The sequence below is a fragment of the Trachypithecus francoisi genome, unplaced genomic scaffold (genome assembly GCF_009764315.1).
Source record: "Trachypithecus francoisi isolate TF-2019V2 unplaced genomic scaffold, Tfra_2.0 Lachesis_group12, whole genome shotgun sequence".
NCBI lineage: Eukaryota > Metazoa > Chordata > Mammalia > Primates > Cercopithecidae > Trachypithecus > Trachypithecus francoisi.
The window spans coordinates 99,013,883-99,039,194 of record NW_022681457.1 but is presented as its reverse complement, the minus strand read 5'-3'; the positions used below and the strand labels follow the sequence as shown (position 1 = coordinate 99,039,194).

The following is a 25,312-nucleotide window of genomic DNA, read 5'->3' as shown; positions in this document are numbered from 1 at the left end:
GGCCTCGGCTCCAGATCCCAGGAAGGTCTCCTCTGGTGGCGTGAGGCCTCAGCACGAAGAAGCTGGAGGCATCTGGGATATCCTGGAATTGAGGGTCATCATGAGCACCTGGCTGGTGGAGACCTATCCACCTTCCACAAGGGTGCAGCCAGGAAACCCCGCAGCGACCACCCCCAGGGCCGTAGGCATAAGAGTGTGCCAGGTCACAGCTTCTCAGTCTAGCTCAGGTCAGCCTCTGCAGTGGGGACTGTGCCACACATGCTGACACCAGCCCCACCCCACTCGCCCACCTGGCATTCCTCTCCTTTCTGCCTCAGGGCTCCCTCTGAAGTTGGGAGGGCTGCTCAGCCCACTAGCTTAGATGTAGACTAGAGGCGCACGCAGCTGACACCCAGTGGGATGTGGGAGCAGTTGAGGAAACCCCGGATTCTGGTCCAAAAGAAGACAACTCGTTCTGTCTGTCCATTGGGTTTCCTGGAATCTGGACTCCATTACCTAAAGCAGCAACCTCCTTCCTGTTTCACTCGACATTCTGGGATCACCTCCCATACAAACTCTGCCACATAAGTCTCTGTCCCAGGCTTTGCGGTGGGAGCCAGACCAGAACTTCCATGAAAGTGCTTCTCCCACCCCCCAAACAAGAAAGAGCATCAGCTTTTTGTTTGTTTGAAACAGAGTCTCACTTTGTCGCCCAGGCTGGAGTGCAGTGGTGCAATTTTGGCTATTCTCCCACCTCAGCCTCGCAAGTAGCTGGGATTACAGCCGCGCACCACCACATCGGTTAATTTTTTGTACTTATAGTAGAGATGGTGGTTTCACCATGTTGGTCAGGTTGGTCTCGAACTCCTGACCTCAGGTGATCCACCCACCTCAGCCTCCCAAATTGCTGGAATTACAGGCTTGAGCCACTGCACCGGGCCGAGCATCAGCTTTAAACCCCTGCCAAGCCCAGAAAGCATCAACGCTTGCTCAAGATAGTACCCAGGAGTCAGACCCTTCTTAACTCCGGAACCTCTTCCCTCTCCCTCCTGCATCAGCCCTGGAGGTGCCAGAACCACAGTGGGCAGCTGGGGAGGAGATGAAAGGGCAAAGGGCAGAAAGAGAGGAGAAGCCAACTGTGGCCTCCTTTCCTACTCCAGATGTCAACACCTGCCCACTCTGTGAGCTTTGCACTTGGTGTTCCTTCTGCCTGGAACTCATTTGGCCTCAGGAGGACTGGCCACATACCCTGTACACAGTGAAAATGTACACAAAAATTAAGAACTTCAGGCCGGACATGGCGGCTCACACCTGTAATCCCAGCACTTTGGGAGGCCGAGACAGGCGGATCACCTGAGGTCAGGAGTTCGAGATCAGCCTGATCAACATGGAGAAACCCTGTTTCTAATAAAAATACAAAAATAGTCGGGCATGGTGGCGCATGCCTGTAGTCCCAGCTACTCAGGAGGCTGAGGCAGGAGAATCACTTGAACTCAGGAGGTGGAGGTTGCCATGAGTCGAGATCGTGCCATTGCATTCCAGCCTGGGCAACAAGAGCGAAACTCTGTCAAAAATAAAATAAAATTAAATAAATAAAAATTAAGCACTTCAAGATAGGGACAGCAGAGCTGACATCCAGCATGGGGCCCTCCTAAGTGCAGGGCCCTGTGCCTGGCTCGGGTCACACAACTCCAAACAGCAGCAGCTCCTCACTTCCCTCAGGTCTATTTAAATGTCACCTTAATTAGCTGGGCATGGTAGTGCAAGCCTGAGGTGGAGGACTTGAGGCGGGAGGACTGCTTGAGCCCAGGAGTTCAAGGCTGCAGTCAGCTATGATTGCACTACTGTGCTCCAGCCTGGGTGACAAAGCCATACTCTGTCTCTAAGAAAAAAATAATAATAATAGGGCCAGGCGCAGTGGCTCACGCCTGTAATTCCAGCACTTTGGGAGAATGAGGCGAGTGGACCAACTGAGGTCAAGAGTTCGAGACCAGACTGGCCAACATGGCGAAACCCCATCTCTACTAAAAATACAAAAAAATTTTAGCTAGGCATGGTGGCAGGTGCCTGTAATCCCCACTACTTGGGAGGCTGAAGCGGGAGAATCACTTGAACCTGGGAGGCAGAGGTTGCAGGAAGCCGAGATCATGCCATTGCACTCCAGCCTGGGCAACAAGAGTGAAACTCCATCTCAATAAATAAATAAATAAATAAATAAATAAAATTAGATTGAGGTAATGGTTGCAAAACCCTGTAAATTTGCTAAAAGTCATCGCAATGTACACTTTTTTTGTTGTTTCTTTTTGTTTTGTTTTGTTTTGAGACGGAGTCTCGCTCTGTCACCCAGGCTGGAGTGCAGTGGCGCGATCTCGGCTCACCGCAAGCTCCGCCTCCCGGGTTCATGCCACTCTCCCGCCTCAGCCTCCAAGTAGCTGGGACTACAGGTGCGTGCCACCACGCCGGCTAATTTTTTGTATTTTTAGTAGAGACAGGGTTTCACCATGTTAGCCAAGATGGTCTCGATCTCCTGACCTCATGCTTAGCCCTCCTTGGCCTCCCAAAGTGCTGGGATTACAGGCGCGAGGCACCGCGCCTGGCGCAACGTACATTTTTAGAAGAGGTGAACTTTATGGTATGTAAGTTGTGCTCTAAAGAAGCTGTTTAAAAAAGAACATGGGAGGCTGAGATCAGAGGATTGCTTAAGCCGGGAGTTGGAGAACAGCCAGGGCAACAAGGTGAGACACAGTCTCTATAAAACATTTAAATATTAGCTGGGCGTGGTATTATGTGCCTTTAGTCCCAGCTGCTGAGGCTGAGGTGGGAGGTTCACTTGAGCCCAGGAATTTCAGACAGTGGTGAGCTTATAGTAGTGCCACTACACTGCAGCCTGGGCGACAAAGCGAGACCCCATCTCTAACAAATAAATAAATAAATAAGGATAACATAGCATGTCATTACCAGGAAATGGAAAAAATAGTAATATAAAAATTAACATAGCAACTGACATTTTCAAACTACAAATTTTGAAATTTTTATTTCCTCCCTATACAGAAGAGATCATTTTTTGGACTTCACTGCCTGACTTCCTGAGGCTGCCGAGTTTGTTGCAGGCTCTGGGCTCAGGATACATTTAATTTTCCTGCTTGGAACTGAGAGGAGAACTCAGGTCTTCTTACAGACTGCCAAAGTCCGGCAGGGCTCTTTTAGAACAGTCATTTCACAGCTAGAGAAATGGAGACCCAGAGAAATAAAGGGCCTTGCCAAGGCCGCACAGGCATTTGACAGCAATTTCACCGGCACCCAGCACACATGGGCTTCGTAATACAATTGCCAGGGGAGCCAGTTCTTGAACGCAGCCGCTTGATTTTTCTTGCCAGAGCCCCTTGAACTCCTCTGGAGACTCCTGCCCCCTGCTTGAGATGCTCCTGTAGCTTTTCTTGCTCAGGTGAGAAATAAAATGTGTTCCTAAAATCCCTTTGGTATCTACAGGAGGAGGTTGTGAAGTCTATAAGTGGTTGTATTCCAGCTTCATTATTTCCCCACCATGCTGGTTCCCCAGGGCTGGTGCCATGAAGGAGGAAGAGATCAGAGAATCTATGCGGAGTGTGGTTGTAGTTGGCATTGCTGCCTCTGGGTACTGAAGGTACCCAAATGTTGATTCTGTCTTCATGGGGTGCTTCTCTGGCTTCCCAGGAAAATTCCCACCAGGGACCTTGCCCTGCATTCCCCAGGAAGGGTGGTGGCACTCTGTAGCTGATCCCTGTGACCCCTGCCCATAGGCTTCTGCCACCCTCTCCATTCACGTGCCCTGGGAGGAAACTCCTTTGTGTAGGGTCCTTCTCAGAAGCCTCACAGTTGCCTTCCTTCCTAAGGTCCCACTTGCCATGTACAAAAATAGTTCCCTACCATCAGCGTGAGAGTGGTCTGCTCCCAGAGCAACTGGTCTGCGAGCTGCTGATCTCTCTTACATTGGCAGTGTGTGCCCTTACAACAAACTGCAAGGCAGGCATTTTCATTCCTGCTACCTCCTCTTCACAGATGAGAAACTGAGGCTCAGACACAGCAAGCACAACTCGCTGGTATTAGAATCCAAGTCTGCCTGACCCCAAAGGCTTTTTCTATCTTCTACATCAAGGATCCTCTTGGCCAGACTATTCATCAGTCTCAAGGTCATTGCCATCATCAACAGCAAATATTTATTAAGTACCTAGTGATGGTGAGATAGGTCAGACCAGGTAATCAATGCAGATTGGAGGCCCAGGGCTGGACAAAGGGCAGGAACAGAGCAGAGACAAGATTGCTCAGCAGAGACCTGTGCTGGGGCCCAGACCCCTGAGTCCAGAAGTACATCTGAAAGAAAAAGAAACATCACCAGGTCATCTGCAACCTAGAGGCCAAGGGACAGGAGGTGGAGGGGCCCTTCATCAAGGCTAAAACAGTGGTTCTCAAACTTTGCTACCGATGGAATCATCCAGGGGTCTTTAAAAATTACTGACACCTGGCCGGGTGTGGTGGCTCAAGCCTGTAATCCCAGCACTTTGGGAGGCCGAGACGGGTGGATCACGAGGTCAGGAGATCGAGACCATCCTGGCTAACATGGTGAAACCCCGTCTCTACTAAAAATACAAAAACTAGCCGGGCGAGGTGGCGGGCGCCTGTAGTCCCAGCTACTCGGGAGGCTGAGGCAGGAGAATGGCGTAAACCCGGGAGGCGGAGCTTGCAGTGAGCTGAGATCTGGCCACTGCACTCCAGTCCGGGCGACAGAGCGAGACTCTGCCTCAAAAAAAAAAAAAAAAAATTACTGACACCTGGCCCCCGCCCCCAGACATTCCATCTTGTTGGTATGGGAAGCAACCTAGGCATCTGGATTTTTTAATGTGTAGGAAAGATCAGGCAGGAACAGGGTGTGGGGAGGAGGTTTGATAGGAGGAGGTGGTGATGACCTAGGCTCCGGAAGCCTAAGATTCTAGGGCAGGGAGCTCAGGGTACTTGGGCTGGTGCAAAGTAGGCACATGAGAAATATGAATTGGAGGACCGTGGGTGGGAAAGGCAGAGGGAGGGAATCGAAGAAAAAAAAAGAAAATCCAAAACTCAGGCAGTGCAGTGAGTTTGAGTCTATTCTCCATCGTTAGCTTTCTATGTGACCTTGGAAAAATGGCTTCTCCTCTCTGGGCCTCATTTGGAAAAGGAGGACGTTGGATTTGTTGATGATTAAAGATCCTTCTGGCCCCAGCGTTCTAGGATGCCCAGGCAGGACTCCTTAGTGGGAGATGAGTGTGCCTCCACCCACAGTCCAGCCATGCTCACATGCTGCCATCTCGCCTCTCTCCACCCTCCATGTGCTGCTCCCTTTGTCTGGAACACCCCCACCGCTTTTTTTTTTTTTTTTTTTTTTGGTGGGGGACGGAGTCTCGCTCTGTTGCCCAGGCTGGAATGCAGTGGTGCGATCTCAGCTCACTGCAATCTCTGTCTCCCAGGTTCAAGAGATTCTCCTGCCTCAGCCTCCTGAGTAGCCGGGACTACAGATGCGCACCACCATGCCCAGCTAATAGTTTTGTATTTTAAGGAGAGGGGTTTCACCATGTTAGCCAGAATGGTTTCGATCTCTTGACCTCATGATCCACCTGCCTCGGCCTTCCAAAGTGCTGAGATTATAGGCGTGAGCCACCGTGCCTGGCCCCACTGTTTTTATTTACCTGCTCAACTCCTGCTTCTCATCTGGGACTCAGCTCAGGTGTCAACTCCTCCAGGCAGCTCTCCTTGACTGGTCCCCACCACCCTGGTCTGACTTGGATGCCCTTTCCTGTACCAAGGAAAGGTTGGTCCCTCTGATTATCCTACCAGACCCATTACACTGTGACACCTGTTAATTACCTGTTTCCCTCCCCGGCTGTGTGTCTTGTTCTGTGGCTTGTCTATATTCCCAGCACTCAGCATAGAGAAAGCTTCCTAAAAAGTAGGATGGAGGAATGAAGGGTGCCAGGCCTTCACTCAGGTGCCTGGACCACGGGAATGAACAAGATACATTGTCCCTTTCCAAAGCAAGGAGAAAGGGGAAATCAGGAAATGGTTTGTTAAACAATGACAAAAAGGGGTACAGCAAAAGGGGCCAAGAGGTTGTCTAGGAGCCTGCAGCATTTGCCCATAGTTACAGTAAGTCTACCCCTCAATCCCAAAGCTTTCCTCAGTGGGTTAACAAGAAAGCCGGTGATGCTGAAATGAAGTGGGGAATGGAGTACAAGGGCTATCTGGCATCTTAGATGGCTACATGAACATGCAGCTTGCAAATAAGAGGAATACATAGGTGGAGAGCCGTCTGGATGTCTGGGTGAAGTTTTAATACAGTATAAAAATGTCCTTTATAGTAGAGGTATGGAAGAAAAGGAAGAAAATGGGGGAAATGAGAGAGCAGCATCTTTTGTGGGAAATTTTGAAAATATACATTTCTAGACAATAAAGATGTGTTTTTTTGTTTTGTTTTTTTGAGACTGAGTCTTGCTCTGTCGCCAGGCTGGAGTGCAGTGGTGCAATCTCGGCTCACTGCAACCTCCGCCTCCTGGGTTCAAGCAATTCTCCTGCCTCAGCCTCCCGGGTAGCTGGGACTACAGGTGCGTGACACCATGCCCGGCTAATTTTTGTATTTTTAGTAGAGACGGGGTTTCATCATGTTAGCCAGGCTGGTCTCGATCTCTTGACCTCGTGATCCACCCACCTCAGCCTCCCAAAGTGCTGGGATTACAGGTGTGAGCCACCACGCCTGGCCCTTGGTTTTTGTTTTTTTTTTTTTAAAGAGGTTGCCCGGGGGTGGAGGGGGTCAGTGCATTTCTGGAGTCAGAAAGCCCTGGGTTTAAATCTAGCACAACCGCTGGTTAGCTCTGTGACTAGAGCCGCTTTCTTAACCTTCCTAGAACATGGGGATAATCAGAACACCTCCCTCAGAGGTAGAATACAGCACAGTGCCTGGCTCCTAGAAAACACTGGAGAAATATGTTGACCATTTTGATTTGCTAACATCACGAGTGGGTGAGGAGGGCTGTGGGAATAGACATGCCATGCCTGACCACCATCACGTGTTCATACCTCAAACCCCACCACCCTTGGGATTAAATGAAATGCAATTGCCCAGAAGTCAGGCTGGCTTCTTGATTACAGCAGAATGCAAACTCCTCAAGAGCGGGGATCTTTGCTTTATTTGCTGCTAAATTCTCGGCACCTGGGATAGTTCCTGGTGCACAGTAGGTCCTCAATAAATATTTCTTGAATGAATAAATGACTGAACTCTGGGTTGGCTAGCTCAGTGTATAGGGGTAACTTCCTTCTCCTTCCCTAGACCCACGTCTCTCCTCCAAAAATCTTGAACTCAACATGACTCCATCAGCTATGACTTCATTCAGCAGCAAGCAATGAAAAGCCACAAAGGGCCTGATGTGGTGGCTCAAAAACAGTGGCTTAAACAAGTAAAATGACCAACTTGCCTAGACTGGTATGTCAGCTCAATGATATTATCAAGGACCCAGGATGTATCCATCTCCCTGTCCCAGCCATTATGTGACTTTTACCCTGATGATCACAAGATGGCTGCTGTACTTCTAGGTATCACATTTCTGTTCCAGGAAAAAGGAGGATGGGAAAAGGGCAGAAGGTACAAGAAGGAGCCAGACAGGTGAGTACTTAACAGCAATAACGGCCGGGCGCGGTGGCTCACGCCTGTAATCCCAGCACTTTGGGAGGCCGAGACGGGCGGATCACAAGGTCAGGAGATCGAGACCATGGTGAAACCCCGTCTCTACTAAAAAAAAAAAATACAAAAAATTAGCCGGGCGTGGTGGCGGGCGCCTGTAGTCCCAGCTACTCAGGAGGCTGAGGCAGGAGAATGGCGTGAACCCAGGAGGCGGAGCTTGCAGTGAGCCGAGATCGCGCCACTGCACTCCAGCCTGGGCGACAGAGCGAGACTCTGCCTCAAAAAAAAAAAAAAAAAAAAAAAAAAAAAAAAAAACAGCAATAACAATGGCCCCTCTCTTCCTTTCTCTGCCATCATGGTGTGTGCTTGACTCCGCTTCTTGCCATGTCTTCTCACAAGACTTTCAGGATTAAGCAATTCCTGGCCAAGAAACAAAAGCAAAATCGTTCCATTTCCCAGTGGATTCGGATGAAAACTGGCAATAAGATCAGGGACAACTCCAAAAGGAGACATCGGAGAAGAACCAAGCTGGGTCTATAAGGAACCGCACGTGAGATGGCACACACATTTATGCTGTCTGAAGGTCACAATCACATTGCCGTATCAAGCTGAAAACGTCACCATTATCTGGAGAGTTAGACATTTTATTGGGAATATATTTTTCCTTTCTGAATCTGTTATGAATGCGTTGGGTGGCTGGGTTCAGTAATAAATATGTGAGACCTTTCATTTCAAAAACAACAACAACAATAACAAAATGAAACACTTTTCAGGTTTCTGTTATAAGGGAGGAGAGGCTCAGTCCTGGAGAGCAGCCAGCAAGGTCTGCCATCATGGCCAAATGAAACCATTGTTCCCCTCTACCCATCCCCCTACACCTACTCCTTCTCCAGGCTTCTTCGTTTGAGTAGATGGCACCTCCCTTCACTCAACTCCCCAAGTGAAAAGTCCAAGAGTCAGCCCTCACTCCATGCCCACATCCAGTCCAACAGTTCCTGTTAGCTTCACCATGATCTGGATCCTGAATCTGACCATGACCCTCCACCTCACTGTCCAAACCACTCTCATCTCTCTCCCTTGTGCACTCCGGCTCTCCTCACCATCCATTCTCCTCCTGGTGGCTGAAGAATTCGTTACACAAGTAATCTGATCACATCACTCCCACCTTAAAGCCCTTTGAAGCTTTGCATCATGCAGACTATAATCAAACCCTCCCCCTGGCCCCAGGCTACACAGCTGGACCCTGAGCACCTCCTTGCATGGGGTCCCCCTTGCCCACCTCATCCAGCCAAGAGGGCCTCACTTAGGCGCTTTCCTCATACCTGCTAGTTCCTGCCCTCAGGCCTTGGCACTAGCAGTTCCCTTTGCCAGGAACACACTGCCCCTGCCCACAGTCATTGTCTGTTATATTACCCTTTTCATCCTGACAGCACTCATCCGAATCTCTTTTATAGTCTGTCTCCTCCCCCAGGATGTAAACAAGGGCTGAGACCTTGTCTGCCGTGTTCATCGCTGTCTCCTCAGGCCCTAACACTGCCTGGTAAGTAGGACTGTGTATTCATTCAATGAATACATGGATGGAGAGGTTTGTTTTGGGTGGTCTCTTAGGGAAACTTCTAGCTCTTGGAGGTCTAAAGAGAAAGGAGAGGAAGGAACTTGGGGTAGGGAATGCAACACATGAGGTATGTCAGAAACTGGAACCAACATCCCAACCCTCTTCCCTGATTGCTCAGTGTAGGAGACCAGAGTGGTGGGACAAACTATAGGGAAAAGAAGCAGGCCCTCTGAAAGATCAGAGGGCTCTGCAAAGCTCCAGGAGAGAACGGCTGAAGCCAGCTGTTCTACAACTCTGAGGCAGAGGGCGAGGAGTAGGTACAAGGGAGTGTGGGGGAATTTATCTTAAACAGGCTTGTTTACTTATGTTGACCAGAAACTGACCTTTGATTATCTGCACATGAAGTTCCCCTAAAGGGGAAGAATAAATGTTAATTGCCTACAGGTTGTGTGGGCTCCAGGTTTTCGGCATTGTGCCTGCATGGAGTAAAAGCAAGCAGCTCCAGCTTCTGGGGGCTGCTCTCTGGCCACTAGAGCCAGGCAGTCATTTAGCTGCGGTTACACTGCATACGTGTCTGACTACTCATTTCATCATCAGTCAGCCAGGGTCTGCGGGACAGACCCGGCAGCCCAGGAGATCCTGCTAGGCAAGCATATCCGGGGGCCGAGTCACAGACCATTTGGAAAAAACTGGAAAGAGGTGAGCACAGGCACTGCCATATCGAGCCCCCTGAATTCAGGCCAGAATGGGACCGTGCCATCTGGAAAATGGCATTGAGAGAGCAAGCAGCCTGCTGGCTCTGCCTCTGATTAGCAGCGGATAAGTGACCTAACTCTCTCTGAACCTCAGTTTCCTCATCTATAAAATGGGATAAAAAATAATAGTATTTACTTCCCAAGATTGTTTTAAGGATTCATTCAGGGCCGGGCCCAAAAATTAGCTGGGCATGGTGGTGGGGCACCTGCAATCCCAGCTACTCAGGAGGCTGAGGCAGGAGAATAGCTTAAACCCCAGGAGGCAGAGGCTGCAGTGAGCTGGGATTGCGCCACTGCATTCCAGCCTGGGAGACAGAGCAAGACTCTGTCTTTAAAAAAAAAAAAAAAAAAAAAAAAAATCTCTGCCCTGCTTCTGCCTAGGAACTAAAAGGCCTGTATTTGAGACCATCACTACATCACTAACTGGTTACAACCTCAAACCAGTCCTTTCTCTCTTACCTCAGATTCCTTCTTTAAACAAGGAGGGTAGATGCCACCACGGCTGAGCCGCTGAGGGTTCTCCCAGCTGAAGCTGAGATTTTTGTGATTCTAAACAACCGCCTCCCTACACTGAGTTAGAAGGAAGGCCTGCTGGGCCTCTAAACCAAACGCCCCCGGGGTCTCTCACCCAGCCTTCCTGGCCCAGGCACACAGGACAGCACTGCCCCAGGCTGTGCAGTGCCTGGCTGGCCTCCCTTCATGGGTGATGCCCGTCTGCCCAGTTTTCTAACCCGGGAGGGAGCCTGGGCCTCAGCCCACGCCATTCTCTGGGACCTAACTCCACTCCATGATTTGGGGAAAAAAGCCAAGCAATGGACTCAATTAGGAGCCTCCAAACTGTCAAGGCTTCCCCATGGGTTACCATTTAGACCAGAGCTTCTCAAGCTCAATTTAAGAAAAAAAGTTTAATCTGCTGCTAACTTATGCTTTTGTAAAATTTTAAAAATATATACTATGTAACACTAGTGGTTACACAATATTGTGAAAGCACTTCTAAATTGTATGCTCAAAAATGGCTAAAATGGTACATTTATGTTATCTATATTTTACTACAATAATTTGTTTAAATAGAAAAAAATGAAAAAGGAAATTCTAGCCTCAGCTTCGTTTTAATAGCATTTGACAAGACCTTGTAAAATTGTCATAAAAGTTTCTAAATGCTTACTTTCAATTTCTGTACTTACCTCGTTGCAGACCAGTAAAAATTTGTGTGCTGGCAGCAATCCCCGAGCCACACTTTGATAGCATTGATCCAACTTGCTACGAGGGACTCTGGCTTTGCAGGGCCTCTCAGGAGATCTTCCAAGAGCACAAGTTTCCTGCACAGTGACTCCCTCCAGCAGGCACTTCTGGACACCAAGCTGGTCAACCCCAAGCAGCCCAGGGCAGGCATGCTGGTCTCATGTATGGCTGACACCTCCTTATGCCCCAGCTGTCCCCTAGGGACTTCTTGACGTGCACTGGTTTTTATTTATTTTTTTTGAGACACAGTCTTGTTCTTGTTGCCCAGGCTGGAGGGCAATGGTGTGAACTTGGCTCACTGCAACCTCCGCCTCCCAGATTCGAGCAATTCTCCTGCCTCAGCCTCCCAAATAGCTGGGATTACAGGCACCCACCACCACGCCTGGCTAATTTTTGTATTTTTAGCTGAGATGGGGTTTCACCATGTTGGCCAGGCTGGTCTCAAACTCCTGACCTCAGGTGATCCACCCACCTCGGCCTCCCAAAGTCCCTGGATGACAGGTGTGAGCCACCGTGCCTGGCCAATGTGTACTGTTATTAAAGTGTCCTTGTCAGTGGCCAGGAGAATGGTGGTGCCCTTGATAACCACAGGGAGTCATGGGGTAGGGTGTGGGGTGGGGCAGTCTGGGTTTGGGAGGTAAATAGAGAGGCATCTTCTTTGCTTCTACTCCCTAAATCAAACTTGGCCCAAGCATTATCTCCTAGAGGAAGTCACCCTGGGCCTACATCCTGAGGAGCCCCTATCTGTGTCCCACAGCAGAGCACAGGTCTCCCTGTATTTGTATTGATTAAGTGACATGGTAAGTTAGGAAGTGGTGCCTGCTCCTGGGAAGATGAGGGAATGTAGTATGTGCCTTGGTTGTGGCGTATGACTGGATTTCAGGCCCCACATCTCCTCGGCGGGATCCCCTGTGCAGGGTACGGTCTGCACACTGTGAGCAGGGGCTGTGACGGGTGCAGCTGCAGGCCCATCTCCACCAGGCTGTCTGGTACTGGAGAGATGGCAATGGTGTTTAGATGTTGCATCCTGAGTAGAGAGGTCTCTGCCTAGGTGAGCAACAGAAACGTTGTTGGCTTAAAAAAAAAAAAAAAAAATCTAGGCCAGACACGGTGGCTCATGCCTGTAATCCCAGCAGTCTGGAAGGTTGAGGCTGGTGGATTGCTTGAGCTCAGGAGTTCGAGACCAGCCTGGGCAACATGGTGAAATCTCATCTCTATGAAAAATACAAATATTAGCTAGCCATGGTGGCACACACCTATAGTCCAAGCTACTCTGGAAACTGAGGTTGGAGGATTGCTTGAGCCAAGGAGGCTGAGGCTGCAGTGAGCTGAGTTTGTACCACTACACTCCGGCCTGGGTGACAGAGACCCTGTCTGAAAAAAAAATTCTAGACACTGGGGCTCCAATTTTATTTTTTTATTTACTTTTATTTTTTAATTATTTAGAGACAGTCTTGCTATGTCACCTAATAAGGCTGGTCTCCAACTCCTGGGCTCAAGTGATCCTCCCACCTCGGCCTCCCAAAGTGCTGGGATTACAGGTGTGAGCCAACACACCCAGCCACAGGCTGGCTCCAATTTTAGAAATTCTGCCTCCAAAGGTCTGATGAGGGTCCTGAGTCTCATATTTTGAAAAAGTACCATGTGATCCCGATACCCAGCTGGTGTCTGGCCCACAGAGGTGCCAGCAAGTGTTTGGTGACTGGACTTAGAGGTACAGCACATCTCTGACACGGGAGACAGCTAGGTGACCTGGGAAGGAGGGAGATTCACTTTTATTATACGTCTTTTTTTTTTTTTTTTGAGACGCAGTATTGCTCTGTTGCCCAGGGCTGGAGTGCGGTGGCGTGATCTATGCTCACTGCAATCTCCGCCTCCTGGGTTCACGCCGTTCTCCTGCCTCAGCCTCCCGAGTAGCTGTGACTACAGTCGCCCGCCCCACGCCCGGCTAATTTTGTTTTTGTATTCTTAGTAGAGACGAGGTTTCGCCGTGTTAGCCAGGATGGTCTCGATCTCCTGACCTCATGATCCACCCGCCTTGGCCTCCCAAAGTGCTGGGATTACAGGCTATTATACATCCTTTTGTACTGATTGGACTTTTGATCTAAAAAAAATGTTTGGCTGACTTGGAGTGATGGAGTCACTATTCTGTGTCAGGGACTACAAACCCTGGGCCTCCAGCAGGCACAGGGCCCATCCAGCAAAAGACAGAAATGGGTGGGCCCAAGTGGGATGGAGAGCTGCAGAACACAAGTCCTACCTCGAGGGGGCAGCAACTGCCCAGAGTCCGCTGACTGCAGCTGGGAGGGACTGCGAGCCCAGGGTTGCCAGATCTGTCGGCTTTTTTCAAGATAAGCTTGAAATCAGATTTTCACATGGAATTGTCAGCTAATTCAATTTAAAACACAGCATGGGCTGAACGCAACATGCCTATGGTTCAACATTGGCTGCAGGCCACCAGTTTGTGTGTTCGGATCCAGGAGGATTCCATTAAGGATTGTGCACCTCAGAGCCATCTGCAAAGAAGGTGAAGACCCATCATTTGCTTCTAGAAAATAGGGTTGACTCCACATGGGGTCCGCAAAAGATGAGGACAAAGCCAGTGCCCTGAAGTAGACCGTGGGAGTCACCCACCCACTCATCATTATTTAATCCAGCACATTAACCTCCCACCACGAGCCAGGAGATCCAGTGGTGAATGTGACAGGCGGAACCCCTGCCCTCTGTTCTAGCTGGGGGAGACACTTGAATTAATGAGTAACACTTGTGATACATGAGGAGCTGCCGTACAGCATGGGGGTTAATAGTCTGGGTTTGAGTCCTGAGTCCACTGCTTGCTAGTTGTCAATTTAGGCAAATCCCCTAATCTAGGTCTAGTTGCCCTACTTCTTGCCTGTGGAATGGCCATGATAACCTCCTAAGGTTTTTCTGGGGATTCACTGAGACAATGCAAATAATTATTAGTTGCTGCTATTAAGTAGAGAGCTGTGAGAGCAGGGAAGAGGGTAGCCTAGGCTTAGCATGGGGACCTCCCCATTCCAGTGAATACTGGGGCTTTTTGCCAGTGAGGGGAGCAGGAAGCCACAGGGGTTGGAAGCTCCAGGCCCAGCAGAGGCTCAGTCCTCTTCTGCTGAGATGGCTGCAGTGAGGCAGCTGGTTCATTTCCTGTCTGTTTCTTCTTCCTGTGGATCCAATTTCAGCAGCCTACTTGTCTCAGTAGGATTTGGTGTCCAAGGACTGGGAAGGTACTGCTCTGCTCTTGGCCATGATGGAAGAAGGCCAGGCCTTTCCAGCTATGAACCAGAGCCCCTCCACGAAGCTGCTGCATTTTGGAGCTCATCAAACCCTACAACTAAGTTTTAAAAATCTAAGTGCATGTAAGAAACAAGTCAGAATCCCTTTCCTATGCCCTTAAGTACAGAATACCAGCTTCTGCTGGCAGAGGCTTCAGCCACAGGGACATTTTGGACCTTTCTTTCACTTGGGCAAAAAGGGAAGAGGCAAGTATCAAGAGACTTGACTCACCAACAATGTGTCTGGGGACTTGGAGTTTGGCTCTGTGTTTATGACATGGTCTCTGATCTCAGGTAGTCTGCAAACCAACCCTGTAGAGAATCAGAGTCTTGGATCTGGAAGGGAACTTCTAGAGCATCTAGTCCAACCTCCACCCAAAAGGGTAAGCTTTTCTATAAGAAACTCGGCCTTGCTGGGTGCAGTGGCTCACGTCTATAATCCCAGACGTGATGGGAGGCCGAGGCAGGCAGATCACGAGGTCAAGAGTGCAAGACCAGCCTGGCCAACATGGTCTCTACTAAGAATACAAAAATTAGCCCGGCATGGTGGCGCATGCCTGTAATCCCAGCTACTTGGGAGGCTGAGGCAGGAGAATCGCTTGAACCTGGGAGGAGGAGGTTGCAGTGAGCCAAGATCGTGCCACTGCACTCCAGCCTGGGCAACAGAGCAAGACTCTGTCTCAGGGGAAAAAAAAAAAAAAAAGAAACTTGGTCTTCATCTTTTGTATTCCTAAATGAACCACATTTAACAATGATGCAAACAAACGAATTCGCAGTAAGGTAGCCAAACTCATCTGGGTGCCCAGCTTTACTGGGAGAGCTAAAACATCGCTGAAAATCAGAATTCTCCACAGGGAGAGTGATACAGAGTACACAGGAGCACCTTTATAAAAGTGTTGGGGGCGGGGGATGAGACCTCACTCCAAGGCATGCAAAGATAACAAGAGGCCCTGCCTTTTTAAGGAGGTGGGACCAGCTGAATGTAGGACTTTCATTTGCTCACTGAATCTTGTGAACAGGTCTGAGGCAGAGGGGAAGTGTTCCAGGCGATGAGGGGACGCTGAGCTGTCAGAGCAGCCTCCCTCCCTGTGCAGGGCCTAGAGCAGGACTGCCTGGGTAAGCTGCTCCTACTAGCTTAGGACCTTGGGTACGTTACATTGCCTTTTCACTTCTCTGTATGGTGGAGACAATGAACACGATGCCTGGACGTCAAGTGCTCAGTAAATAGTGGCACTGCCATTTTCCCAAGTGGAGTGGTTTGTTTCTCTTCCAGCTTCCCAAGTTTAGAGCACATGTCCCAGTTCTTCAGTGCAGTGTCAGTCACATGGATTGCTTCAGAGCCCAGCAGGCCCTCCCACCTCATCCCTGTGCTGCCCCAACAGCCATGATGACCACCGTAGCCTATATGGCAGCCACTCTCCAGTCAACTCACCCTGCCTCCACTTTCTCTTCCTTAAAATGGCTTTGTTACTAACCACTGCAGTCCCCATGTTCAAAAGCCTTCAAAGAGCCTCCACTGCTTAGAATAAAGAAATGGGGAGGGGGCCTGCCTGGAGGGCCTACCACAGGCCATTAACTATGGCAGGTTCTCTATGCATGCTGTAGTCACAGGCTTACTAAGTGTTTAACAATTAAGTGCTTTATTGGGGTTTGGCTTGGAAGGTTCATCTGACTTCCCAAAGGACAAGCTCAAGTCCTTTCTCCTCTCAAAGCTTCCCAGACCACAAAGCCCTCTGTGATCACTCCTTTTACCAAAGCACTAGAGCACCCTGGTGAGTACAAGTATGTGGTCGAGAGCCTCACCCTCAGGTAAGTAAGCTCTCTTTCCCCTCACATGGGCACATGATGTGCTGGCCCCATCCCATTTTTTCTCCATCCCTAGCACACAGGCCAGAGTGGAGCACAATCTAGGTGCTTGTCAAATGTTAACTTAAGGGCCTCCTTCACATCCTTCAAACCTCTCTCCACTGAGCCCAATCATAAGGCTCAAGTGCAAAATCTTCAGGAAGCGACAAGCCTCATCTTCCATTCAAGACAAAAGGAACGGAGTGTGCGCCTTGGTGACAGCCTCAATTGCTTGTGAAACCACTCTGGCCTTATTAGGCCAACCTATTGGAAGTGCTGCCAGGAGAGGCTGGCCCCACTGGGACAGACGCAGACTCCCATGATGGCAAAGAGAACACTGGGCCCGGGAAAGCATGCCAAGAGACACTTCCCAGAAGCTCGTAGGTGCCACCGCTCCTTCGCTTCACTCCAAGCCAGATGCAAAGAATGTGGGAGTGACAGTTACTTAACTGATATCCCCCAACTGTCTCATTTTATCCAGGAGAAAATGGGGGTCCAGGACTAAGTGCTTCTCCAAAGGTCAAGGTGAAATAGAAAAGCCAGAGCTTCTATTTCTGTGGTAAGATGCATCCCCTTCAGTTTCCTGTGACTTAAGCCTGTCACAAGGCAGGGGCTCAGGATCATCCTTGGATAGAAGTCAGGGCCACCGTGGGATTGGTGGCAACTGACGGGACATCCTTTCAGGCCTATGTTGATCCTTCCCCTGCTTTCTCCTGAGGCCAGTTTCCCTCCCTAAATGTCCTAGATGAACAAAAGCTTACTGCCACTTGTAGGACACCTTGTATCATTATGCCAAGTTTCTACCCTCAGGCCCTCTTTGTATTCCCATCTACTCAGAACTGGCATTTTAAAGATCCCAGGGCACCTACTATGTGCCAGACAGGAGCCAAGATGAACTGTGCTGCACCACTGCACACAAGCCTCACCCGGTCCTCTTGGTTTAAGTATTGCTCGGAACCTACTGTTGTATTCAACTACACTTGCACTTGTTCCTATCTGCCCTACATGGGCATAACTCTTAATACCAAGCTTTGTTCAGAATTCCTCTGATTCATCATTTAAGTAAATTTAAAAGTCAATTCAAAGAATACAAAAACTGCATAATAATTTCCAACTCAAGAGTATAAACTTAAATCACTCATTAGCCTCTGGTTGAAAACAGTAATCGTGATTTATATGGAATGCTAAATACCTATGTTCTAAGTGTGCTCTCTTGCCACAAACCCATTTAATCCTAACAATCTTAGGTAAGTTGAGGTAGGCTGTTGTTCTCATAAATAAGTGTGGTAAAACCCCAATCTCAAGATACAGCCCAAGCCACAGAGGCACATGTGTTAGCAACACGTGGACCCCACCGCAGTATTAGCAATCATCTTTTGCTATAAGTGCTTGGCTTCCAAGAGCTTTTATACAGATGTCTAAGAGCCACAAAATATATATAATTAGGCTATTTCCCAAATAGCACAGGAAAGCTGCCAAAGGCGTTCCCTGAAAGGCAATGCACTGACAATGGGGACTATGACAGCCTCTGGATACAAGATGACGTATCTGTCAAATGCTACTCTAGAAATAATAAAGGTTCCCTTTAGTCATTTCACAGGAGTTGCTACAGCAGCACAAAGTTTTATTAATATTCTGATTCTCGCGTCATCGTTTTTATGGCAGGAAAGGATGAGGACATGCCCCACCTGTAATGTAGAGCAAGCAAACCACCAAGTAGGACCTTGAGATTCTCTCTAAACTGTTCTCTAGCAACACGCTTGTGCCTTTAATCTGCCTTTTAAAAGGGACACAGAACAAAAAATGCTTGTTTGCAAATAAACATCTGAAAGAATATACTAACAGCTGACCTGGGCTGAGGCATCCAAACAAAGCGGCCATTGTGGAGGGAGACAATGCAAACCACACTGGGGCAAGAAACTGAGGGCAGAGAACGTGCGGTCATTTGTGCGTTGGTATTTCTACCAGCCCTAAGGCCCCATCTGGAACAAGTATCAACCAGGAGGGTCTCTATGGCTTGATTTATTAACCTAACTCGAAAGAAGTCACTGCCACCAACAGCACTGTGCAGTTTTATTAACCATTCAAGTCCAGTAGCATCTGGTAAGATTGGGACAGAATTGGGATTGAAAAGTGAACAGATATTCAGCATCTAACAGTTCAAAAGAAGCCACTACATACTCTTTTCACAAATGTTTTCACAGAGCCAATACAGTACTAGCCATTAACCCAGTACACCAAGTGTACTGAAGTAGAAAAGATGCAACAAGAAAAATAGCTACATTAGAAAGACCAACACTTTAGAAAAAGAGTAAAACACTTTTAGTTTCTCCCCTTTAGCCCCTAAAACAACATCTTACAGTCTGAATCTACCTATACAGTCCTACATTAGCTTCTAAAATATTTGTCAGGAGGGAAAAAATAAAATGACACTGGCCAGTACAGTCTTTGGATATTTAGGAAGGGGATGGGGAGAAAGTCAGTTGTCAGAGCAAATTAGTCAGCTTCAGTCTCGTCAGCAGGGTCTTTGGATTCTTTGTTCTTCCGCACTTCTTCAATGTGCTTATCCTGTAAAGGAAGGGTAAGGTGTCATCAGTCAAAAAAAAAAAAGCCTGTCAAGTCACGACCCCCAACCCCCACATCAAAGAGGCCCAACATAACCTCGGTGCATATATTACAGCCTGTCGGAACCACAAAATTTGAGTTCTGAGACATGATCGAATCTCCTGGGTCCCTTGTAGAACCTAACAAGCCGCATACTGGTCTTTGAAGGACTGTGCAATTATGCTGGGAATTACTGAACATTCCATCTTAAAATATATCTTTCATTTAACATGTTAAGCCCCAAATGGATGACAAAAAGACACCAAACATCTTTTATCAAAGCACTTAGTTCAAGCCAACTAACTGGTGCATCAAACTCCAGGCTCAACCCTTTTACAAGGTAAGAAACCAACCTTCTCTCGCAAACGCTCCAGTTTGGCAGCCATTTGTGCCTCTCGGTTCTCTTTGTTAGCTTCCATTTTGTGGGTCAGTTTCTCTTCTGCCATTTTACTGAAGTTGTTGTTCTCTTCTATTGCCTTCTGAAGCACTTCTTTCTCGTGCTCTCGTTTCTCAGCCAGCTGCTTTAAGACCTCAGCTTCATGCGACTGGAAAAAAAAGTTTAATAGGCTAGGCACTTTGAAATGTATTCAGGCTGGGAGTGGTGGCTCACGCCTGTAATCCCAGCACTTTGGGAGGCCAAGGTGGGTGGATCATTTGAGGTCAAGAGTTCAAGACCAGCTTGGCCAACATGGTGAAACCCCACCTATACTAAAAATACAAAAATTAGCCAGGCGTGGTGGCGGGCACCTGTAGTATCCAAGCTACTTGGGAGGCTGAGGCAGGAGAATTGCTTGAACCCAGGAGGTGGAGGTTGCAGTGAGCCAAGATCACGCCACTGCACTCCACCCTGGGTGACAGACTCTGCCTCAAAAAATAAAATGTATTCAGCATTAGTTAAAATTACAATAAAAATCATTTACTAAGAGGACTGAAAAGGGGCAGAAAATAAGGTCCGGTTTAAATAATACCGAAGTTAGGACCTGAATTATCCCTATCATACTGTAAAAATGATATTTTTTCTAGTATTTGTATTTAATTTTGGAAAACTGCTTATCTGTTCAGAAATCTCTTACCCAATTAGTCCTTAAGGAAATCCTTGTAAGATTTACTGCTTAATGGTATCTGGATGACTTGAGGAATATGTACTTGTGAGTAGCACTTTTATTGTAGAGAATTTCACTATTTTAACTTCAAAAGAAAACTAGCTCATTGTAAAAATTTTAACCATAACTGATAAAACAATTATAGGAAATGTAAGACTAAGCCTGCAGATTACTATTTAAGACAGAAAAATTTGTTTCAAGGAAAAGTCTTATTAGCTTTTGTCTCAGGAAACTGCATTAATTACCAGACCATCCCTTGGTATGACCCCTTCAATAGAACAGCTTATTCTCAAAACACATTCAGATGTGTTTGGAACCAGACTTGCAGGATAACCACAGAGCATCTGCCACTGGTTCTATTGACTCTCTTCTGCCAAATCCTAGTCATGATGGGAGTTTCACTATATTTAGCCAGTTACTATGTAAAGCACAGGCTAATGACTACAGGGCCAGGGTTGATGTCTAAAAAACTTTCCACTGTCCAACCTTTGGTTGTATTGCTTCCTCCTACTCCATGAACTCACACTATTACATAGAAGCATAGAAGATGACTCTTAGTGTAAGCACTGTGGCTCTTTGGGCGGGTGTGTGTGTGTCCTACAAATCACACTATGCTGGTCTGGGGAAGGTTATTACCCTTACTTTTTGTGCCTTACTTGCCCCAACTTTAAAATCAATCCAATCAGGATTGTTGGGAAAGCGAGTTAAATGAAAAGTTATCTACAGTTGTTAATGAGTAACACCGAATGGAAAGAAACACACCAAAATGTTAACACTGGTTGCTTCTGGGAAGTGGGATAATGAAAACCTTTAATTTCCATTTATAAATTTCTGTATTTTCCAAATTTTCTACAACTAGCATATTTATTGATTCTTCAAATTAGCTTTTAATGATAGTTACTTTATAATTGCTTAGATAAGAAAAGCTACCATACCAGCTGAGCAACACAATCACACTAGCAATTTAAAATGTTTTTATTGTACAGTTCTCAAAAAACAAAACCAGGCCGGGCGCGGTGGCTCACGCCTGTAATCCCAGCACTTTGGGAGGCCGAGACGGGCAGATCACGAGGTCAGAAGATCGAGACCATCCTGACTAACACAGTGAAACCCCGTCTCTACTAAAAATACAAAAAACTAGCCGGGCGAGGTGGCGGGCGCCTGTAGTCCCAGCTACTCGGGAGGCTGAGGCAGGAGAATGGCATGAACCCGGGAGGCGGAGCTTGCAGTGAGCTGAGATCCGGCCACTGCACTCCAGCCTGCCCAGAGTGAGACTCTGTCTCAAAAAAAAAAAAACAGTGCCAAAGAATCATCTGGCAACATATCTTTTCAAAGAGGAAGCATGAGCTTCGGTTTAAGACAGACCAGGGCTTGAATTCTGACCCCAACACTTACTAGTTGTATGACTGCAGAAAAACGACTTAACATTCCTGAAACCGTTTCTAATTTCCATTATTCGAGGCAACACCATGTATTAAAGGAGAAAAATATAAACAAAGGAGCTGGCACGTAACAGGAGTTCAATAAGTGAGGACTGGTATTTCCTTCCAGTCACTGGCATATGTAATAATCACAGTGTAGCTACAATTCTGTTTTCTTCTTGTTATAGAAATAAAACTGATCTGCCCATTACATATATTAATATCCTGCTTTCTGTGAATTGCTTCGTTTACCTTGCGTCTTTCTTCTGCAGCTTCTAATTTCTTCTGAATTTCCTCCAGAGAAAGATCCTTCTTCTTTGGAGGGGAAAGGGGGAATTCTGGAACAGATTCTTTTGACCGAGGGCTGAGAATCAGCTCAAAAGCCTGGCCTGAGGCACGCTTCTCCAGTTCTTTCACCTGGATATCTAGAATTGATTATATTTATAATTCAGAAAACCAAGATTCTCCTATTCTAATAAACAGTAATTTTCTAAAATCCAAATCAATTTAATGTATTAAATTAGGGCTAATGAGGAAAGTTGTGGTTTTTCCCCCTTTTTATTCCTATCAGCCTACTGACACTAGGGGAAGATGTGTTTACACCAAGATATTATCTAAATACCATTTCCCAAGGCCAGGTACCATGGCTCATGCCTATAATCCCAGCACTTTTATCAAGAGGCCAACATGGGAAGATCCCTTGAGCCCTGAAGTTTTGAGACCAGCCTTGGCAACAAAGGGAAAGCCCATCTCTACAAAAAAAAAATTTTTTTAATTAGGTGGGTGTGGTGGCCCATGCCGATAGTCCCAGATGCTATGGAGGCTGAGGTGGGAGAATCGCTTGAGCCCACTTGAGCTCCAGAGGTCAAGGCTGCAGTGAGCTATAATTAAGCCACTGCACTCCAGCCTGGGCAACAGAGTGAGACCCTGTCTCAAAAATAAAAAACAAAAACCATCTCCCAGAAAAACAAAGCTCAACATTTTTGGATTAATAAATACTGTTTTGAGACATCAGTGTCTTGATAATCACTTTCATAAACAAAAGACTTGTGCAAACTCCACAATTTTGCTTCAGACTAAGCCAAACTGTCTAATAAACAATTATGAGCTCTTGGCACATTCAAGTGATAATCATTTTTTAATTCTCCTATTCATAAAATAGGTTTTGGATAAGACCATAAGTGCCAAATCAAAGGTGAAGACCTGAGCCATCTCAATCTAAAATCATAAGCCCATCACAATTTCAGCTTTTCCAAATAGATTACCTACCAGAAGAAGCCATGGTGAATAGAAGACAAGCGACAGGCAGTGTATTCTGCACAATCAACTGGGATAAGGAAAGCCCTGAAAATGATTTTCAAAAACACGCAATCACTTTCTTTGCCTTTCTATATGTCATCAACCAAAAGAGATCTCACATCACATCTACATACATCGTCAGAAAAATCACTACGTAGAATAAAGACGTCATTAACCACGAAAAAATTTATCAAAATCTAAATAAACATATTAGGAAATATGACTTAAATATGATATTGGCTGCAGAAAATCAAGTTAACTGAGTTTGCTCGTTCATAAAACTCTTGGATTTTTAAAATCAGAAGTCACAAGGGTGAAGGATCTTTCTCCCCCATAAACTCTTTAACATTTCCCCGAAACTGTAAGAAGATATTCCAGATTCAACTCAACAGTGCCCCCGGAGCCATCTTAATACTGCCTACAACTCATTGTGTAAATGAAATACCCACCCCTGCTTTGTCTGTGTCTGACGTGGTGGATAAAAAAACGCCCAAGCTAATAGTAACCAATAATGTTGAACTCCTATTGTCCCTCAGGTTTAAGCTCCCTTGCCCAACAGCAAGCAAAATGTTTATGAACCTCTCGATTTTTACTTATAATATTTGCTGCCGTTATGTCATGAAAAATGCTGTATCTCTTGATCTTTTTAAGATTATGATTTTTGTAGACCCCAGCTAGTACCAAAAACGTAGGATGACAGGTTCCCAAAAGCTAGAAATTTAAACCAGAGGCAGCGACAAGATTTAGGCAAAGCACAAAATTAGACGCAGCACCGGACCCAGGATGGGCGTGGTCCTGGTCCAAACGAGGAAAAGAGGACCGGTCGCCTCCGGCCAATCAGAGCACGCCCTGCGCTCCGGCCCCTGGCCCCGCCCCCTTCCTCCCCGCGCCTTTTCGAATCTCCCCGAACTCTCAACACCCCAGAGCCCGCGCGCGTGGGAAGGGGAGGGGTGGGCGGGGCTAACGGTCCAATCCGGGTAACTCCGCCCCTGCCTGACTCCCCCCACGCGGACGCCCCCCCCAACTCCCGCCAAAAACACCTTCAGGCCGCCGCCACCACCCCCGTCACAGTTCACCGGGTGGGGCAGGCCCTGGGAACAGGCCCCCGGGTGGCCCCGCGGTGGGCTCGTCACCGCCTCCCGCCGTCCCTATGCCCAGCCTGCCGCCATCCAAGCTGTCCGCCCGTCCGGCCGCGAAGACAGAAGAACCCTCGCGGGGACCGGGAGCGCCGCCCCTCAGTCACCAGCTGCGGTCGCCAGGGGACGGTCGCGGGGAGGGTCGCGTCCCTGGCTGCCCGCAGTTTGGCCCTAAAGCCACTGGTCGCGGGGGGCGCCGCCCCGTCCCTTCAGACAATGGGGACCCCGGCGGGGCCCGCAGGGAAGGGAGGAAGGGAGGTAAATGAGGGCCCACGCCCCCTATTGTCTCCTCGACGGCACCCCGGAGCGGACTCCGGGTGCTCGCCCAGCCCCCTGCCCACGAACAGCCGCGCCCCCAGACAGCGGGGACAAAGGCGAGGCTCCGCCCGATCCACACACAAAGCGGAGCGACCCCCGCCCACCAGCCCCTCCGGGCCCCGCAGCCCCGCCCGCCGCCCTGCAGCAGGGGGTCGCTGCCACGGCCCAGCCCCTCCCGCCGACCGAATCCTCCTTGCTGGCCGCAGCCAGCAGCCGCCGCCTCCGAGCCCCGCACCCACCTGCTCGGTCCGAGCCGCCTGACCACACTCTGAGCACCAACAGACCCGGGCGCGCACAAAAGCGCCAAACAGCGGCACGTGACCTCCCCGCGGGGCTCCGCATTGGCCGAGAGCGGCGGCACGTGCCGCCCCCGCCCCCAACAACCCGCGTGTAGCCCCGCCCCCCGGGACCCCGAAGCACCCCGGGAAGTGTAGTCCTGGCCGGCAGGGCAGGAGGACAATGCGGGGGATTGCGGGACGCCTGGGGAGCATCCCCAGGTGTGGGCCTGGGGCTGCGGGGGTGGTCTCGCCGTGGAAGAGGGAGTGGCAGTGGACCCCGGACTGGGTCCGAACCAGCTCCCCCTTCTCGAGAACAAGGGCAGGGCGGAGCAGGCGTGGTGGTGGGGTCCTTCCCTACCTTTCCAGACCTTGGCCGCCTGGACCCCGCCTTGTAGAGCCACGTGCCCGCCTCGCCGCAAGGGCAGCACTCAGAGCAGTGCCCCTTCTAGTGCCCCACCCACATGGGTACCTAAGACACCCGAGCCCCTGTGACAGCACAATGCCACTCCACGCCCCTGCGGGGCCTCCTGCCCCCGGCGCCCTACACCGACACCGGCGTGACACCCATATTGTGACATCATCGTAATTTCTAATCCACTCAGCCCACAGGTCGCGGGCGTGTCCCTTCCCTCGCTGTGTGCGTTCTTGCCAGCATCCTCAAGTTCCCGAGCCGGTGACCAGGGACCTGTGCGGGAAAGCGTGAGGCTCTGGAATTTGATCGCCTTTGGTCTAACAAAGCCACTCAGCTTAAATGCAGACTCCATCTGTTCTGCCAAGCCTTCCGCGGATGATAGGAGAGGAAG

General features: G+C 48.7%; 2 protein-coding genes and 1 pseudogene across 3 annotated transcripts; 2 read left to right on the top strand and 1 right to left on the bottom strand.

The window, feature by feature from the left end:
- The first annotated feature begins 5,694 nt into the window (after window positions 1-5,694).
- On the top strand, window positions 5,695-6,429 carry LOC117093567 (annotated as a pseudogene).
- Window positions 6,430-7,956: 1,527 nt separating this feature from the next.
- LOC117093084 (60S ribosomal protein L39-like) lies at window positions 7,957-8,456 on the top strand. Its single transcript, XM_033227713.1, has one exon. The coding sequence runs from the start codon at window positions 8,045-8,047 to the stop codon at window positions 8,198-8,200; it is 156 nt and encodes a 51-aa protein (XP_033083604.1). The 5' UTR covers window positions 7,957-8,044; the 3' UTR covers window positions 8,201-8,456.
- A 9,504-nt stretch (window positions 8,457-17,960) lies between these two features.
- On the bottom strand, window positions 17,961-25,062 carry STMN1 (stathmin 1). 2 transcript variants are annotated; one of them, XM_033227712.1, is made up of 5 exons: window positions 24,868-25,062; window positions 22,748-22,822; window positions 21,731-21,903; window positions 19,308-19,499; window positions 17,961-18,918 (listed from the first exon to the last, which is right to left on the bottom strand). In XM_033227712.1, the coding sequence occupies exons 2-5, from the start codon at window positions 22,758-22,760 to the stop codon at window positions 18,847-18,849; spliced, it is 450 nt and encodes a 149-aa protein (XP_033083603.1). In that variant the 5' UTR covers window positions 22,761-22,822; window positions 24,868-25,062; the 3' UTR covers window positions 17,961-18,846. The 2 variants fall into 2 exon arrangements, with proteins under 2 accessions (XP_033083603.1, XP_033083602.1); XM_033227711.1 differs by lacking the exon at window positions 24,868-25,062 and adding an exon at window positions 24,471-24,607 and having other exon boundaries at window positions 17,962-18,918.
- Window positions 25,063-25,312: the final 250 nt, after the last annotated feature.